Source organism: Corvus brachyrhynchos, unplaced genomic scaffold (genome assembly GCF_000691975.1).
Source record: "Corvus brachyrhynchos isolate BGI_N302 unplaced genomic scaffold, ASM69197v1 scaffold937, whole genome shotgun sequence".
Lineage (NCBI taxonomy): Eukaryota > Metazoa > Chordata > Aves > Passeriformes > Corvidae > Corvus > Corvus brachyrhynchos.
This window is the reverse complement of record NW_008239090.1, coordinates 31,291-34,475: the sequence shown is the minus strand read 5'-3', so window position 1 is coordinate 34,475 and position 3,185 is coordinate 31,291. Positions and strand designations below refer to the sequence as shown.

At 43.8% G+C, this 3,185-nt stretch overlaps 1 protein-coding gene across 1 annotated transcript in view; it reads left to right on the top strand.

The window, feature by feature from the left end:
- Positions 1 to 1,785, top strand: part of LOC103619189 (ubiquitin-associated protein 1) — a gene marked incomplete at its 5' end in the record, with an annotated part of 21,414 nt that extends 19,629 nt beyond the window's left edge. Inside the window, one exon of the mRNA XM_017739341.1 lies at positions 1,645 to 1,785. Within this exon, the coding sequence (XP_017594830.1) occupies positions 1,645 to 1,785 (141 nt within the window). The remainder of the gene's footprint in view (positions 1 to 1,644) is intronic.
- Positions 1,786 to 3,185: the final 1,400 nt, after the last annotated feature.

The window sequence follows — 3,185 nt, the reverse complement described above, 5'->3', positions numbered from 1 at the left end:
CAGAGGCGGTCACAACTTTAAGTGGCTTAAAGAATTGTCCATATTCACACTGGCCAGCTGATAGGTTCTATCAGGTCCCAGAGGAAGCTGTAAGCACCCCTTAGCAAGGACATCCCTTCCGGGACTATGCTTGCTAACCTATGACAGGACCCCAGATCTGGATGCAGTACTCCAGATGGAGTCTCACCAGAGCAGAGTAGAGGGGGAGAATCACCTCCCTTGACCTGCTGCCCACACTGCTTTTGATGCAACCCAGGATACACTTGGCTTTCTGGGCTGCAAGTGCACATTGCTGGGTTATGTCCAGCCTCTCATACACTAGCACCCCCAAGTCCTTCTCAGCAGAGCTGCTCTCAATATATTCATCCCCCAGCCTGGATTAATCCCAGTGTTTGCCCTGACCCAGGTGCAGGACCTTGCACTTGTTTAACTTCATGAGGTTTGCACAGGCCCACCTGTCAAGGTCCCTCTGGATGGCATCCCTTCCCTCCAGTGTGTCAACTGCTCCACACAGCTTGGTCTCATCAGGAAACTTGCTGAGGGTGTGCTCAATCCCCTGTCCATGTCACTGACAAAGATGTTAAACAGCACCGGTCCCAATACCAACTCCTGAGGAGCACCACTTGTCACTGGTCTCCACTTGGACATTGAGCCCTTGACTGCAACTCTTTGAGTGTGACCGTCCAGCCAATTCCTTATGCACTGTGGTGCACTCATCAAATCCATGTCTCTCCAGTTTAGAGACAAGGATGTCGTGTGGGACAGTGTCAAATGCTTTGCACAAGTCCAGGTAGATTATGTCAGTCATTACTGACACCATATATTTGCCTTCCTGCCTTTCTTGGACTTGGTGATGAGCTTGCAAACAGAGGAACAACAGTGTGAAAATGGGAGCAGTGATGTAGTTTAGTAAATGAATTTGCTACTGGCTTAACCCCAAAACTAGAAATGGCTAATCTCCTGATTGTTCATCTCAACCAATTTTGTTTTGGTTTGGTTTTGTCATCATTTGTCATCCCTTCCCCCAAGGTGGAGCGAAGGTCCTGTAAATTGCAGAGGGTTCATAAAAGTCTGATCAGTCATTCACTTCTTGTTACTTTATTTTTTTTTTTTAATTCAGGGTGGATTTGTGGTTTATGTTGGTAGTATTGTACACAGTGTGTCAAATAGCATTTGTGCTAATCCTACAAGTTTGTCCTAGATCTGAAGAGCCATTTGATATCAAGGACTGCTGTGCTGTTCCCAAAGTCAATGTAACTTTAAAAAAATTCAGATGGAACAGTAGTTGGTAGATGTGGGGAAGCAGGGTGACATTAATCAGAGTCTGTTAGGCCAGGCTGATAAATTTCCTACTGGGAGAGACACCCCCCCAGACTGAGCTTTGGTGCCCTTGCTGAAGAGGATTTTGGAAATGCAGGACTGCAAACACGGGACTGAAGGTGAGGTTCCGTGGGCTACTGCACCCAGAGCTCTGCCTACTGTGGTGTGAGCAGACTTTCTCCAACCATTGGAATGGGCTGTACTTGGGGTGTAGAAATCCACCCTATGGGGTGCCCAGTCACTGAAGACTGGCTGTGTGCTAAACCTCCACTGAGCACTGACCCTCTTTTCTCTTGCAAATAATGGACTGTCTGTGTCTTTCAGATGACAGAGCTTCTCCAACTAATGAATCAATTTAAAGAAATGGGCTTTGAACTAAAAGACATTAAGGAGGTCTTATTACTACATAACAATGACCAACAGAAGGCTTTGGAAGATCTGATGGCCCGTGCAGGAGCCAGCTGAAGACACATTCCTGGATTCTCATCATGCAACAGAGCAGGACCAGCCCCACCACCTTCACATCCAGGGTGACTTAATCTCAGCAAGGAGTTTGGCTTTTTGCATATAAGGGAGAGTGTCTGAGCAAGCCTGCCCATGTGCATCACTCCAGCATTTCTCTTTCCACTGAGAGCCAACTTTCTTTCTTAACTTAAATTTTTTAAGTGTCCTTTCCTAAGTTTCCTTTTTTTCCAGCTTGGCCACAGAGAGTTTAGACTGCCCAGCCTCTACTGGAATTGTACATAGGTAGAGATGGGGTGATTTCTCCCACTCACCTTTGCACTGGAGTTGAACAGAAGAACATTGTTGGTTCTGAAACTAGAATTCTTTGGTTCTTTGAAGCTGCTTTCATGGTGTCTGCTTGTACTGAATTACTTGATTGTGTCATAGTCCAGATTAACTGGTTAAATTTGACCTTTAGTGCAATGGAATTTTATTTTTTGGGGGTAAAGTTAGTCTGCAGCTTAGTAAAACACTGGTTCAGAAACTGTTGCTATGCATAAAGAGAGAACCTGTTCCTCTTGGTTATTTTTACCCATGTATCCAACACTTCTGCCAGACATGAGCATTCAATGCTGAGTGGTGTGTAAATTCCCTTGAAACAGGTAAGCTGTGAATTCTATCTGGACCTGCAACTTATGTTGGTTCTTGAACCTGAAGGCAGAGAGCTGGAGCTTAGAATTCTTAACCCCCCAGGTTTGTAGGATATTTAAGGCAATGCTCTGCTAGGAAATCAGTTCTCTTTTTGTTTTAAATAATACTCAGTGTGATGCAGGATGTTCCTTTCAAGCACTTTCTTTAAAATATATATACTCACTGCATTAGTTCCATTTCTCACATTTCTATAAAATTACATAATAACATCTAGTACTAGAAATCAGGTTTGAGGTTGGTTTTGACAAAGTTCTAAATACTTAAAATATCAACAGTCTTGAGGAATCTTTAAAGTAATTCACTAAATATTTTGATTCTGCAGAAGAAAAACTAATAAAATCCTCAATATAACTCCCAGTGTCATGGTTCCCATCTCTCATGCTCTTTGGCTTCAACAACTGAATGACTTGCTGGATCCTGCCTGCCCAGGTGCTGCCTGCTCCTGTAGGCACATGTGAATACTGTGTGTTGGGCAGAACAACCAGAGGTCTCCAGGTAGATGGCTGCAGTGGTGCAAAAACTAAGTCTAGGGATCCAAACTCGTGTTACAGCATGGAGCTGAGAGCATTGAGAACTTAGGCAGGGAAAAACTACTTGTCTCATTTCCTCAGTTTAAGTTTTTCAGTAGGAGGTTTTAGTTCATCAGGATCTTGAAGGAGATGACATTTGTCTCTATTATGTTGTTAACTTTATATGACCAAAACGTGTAA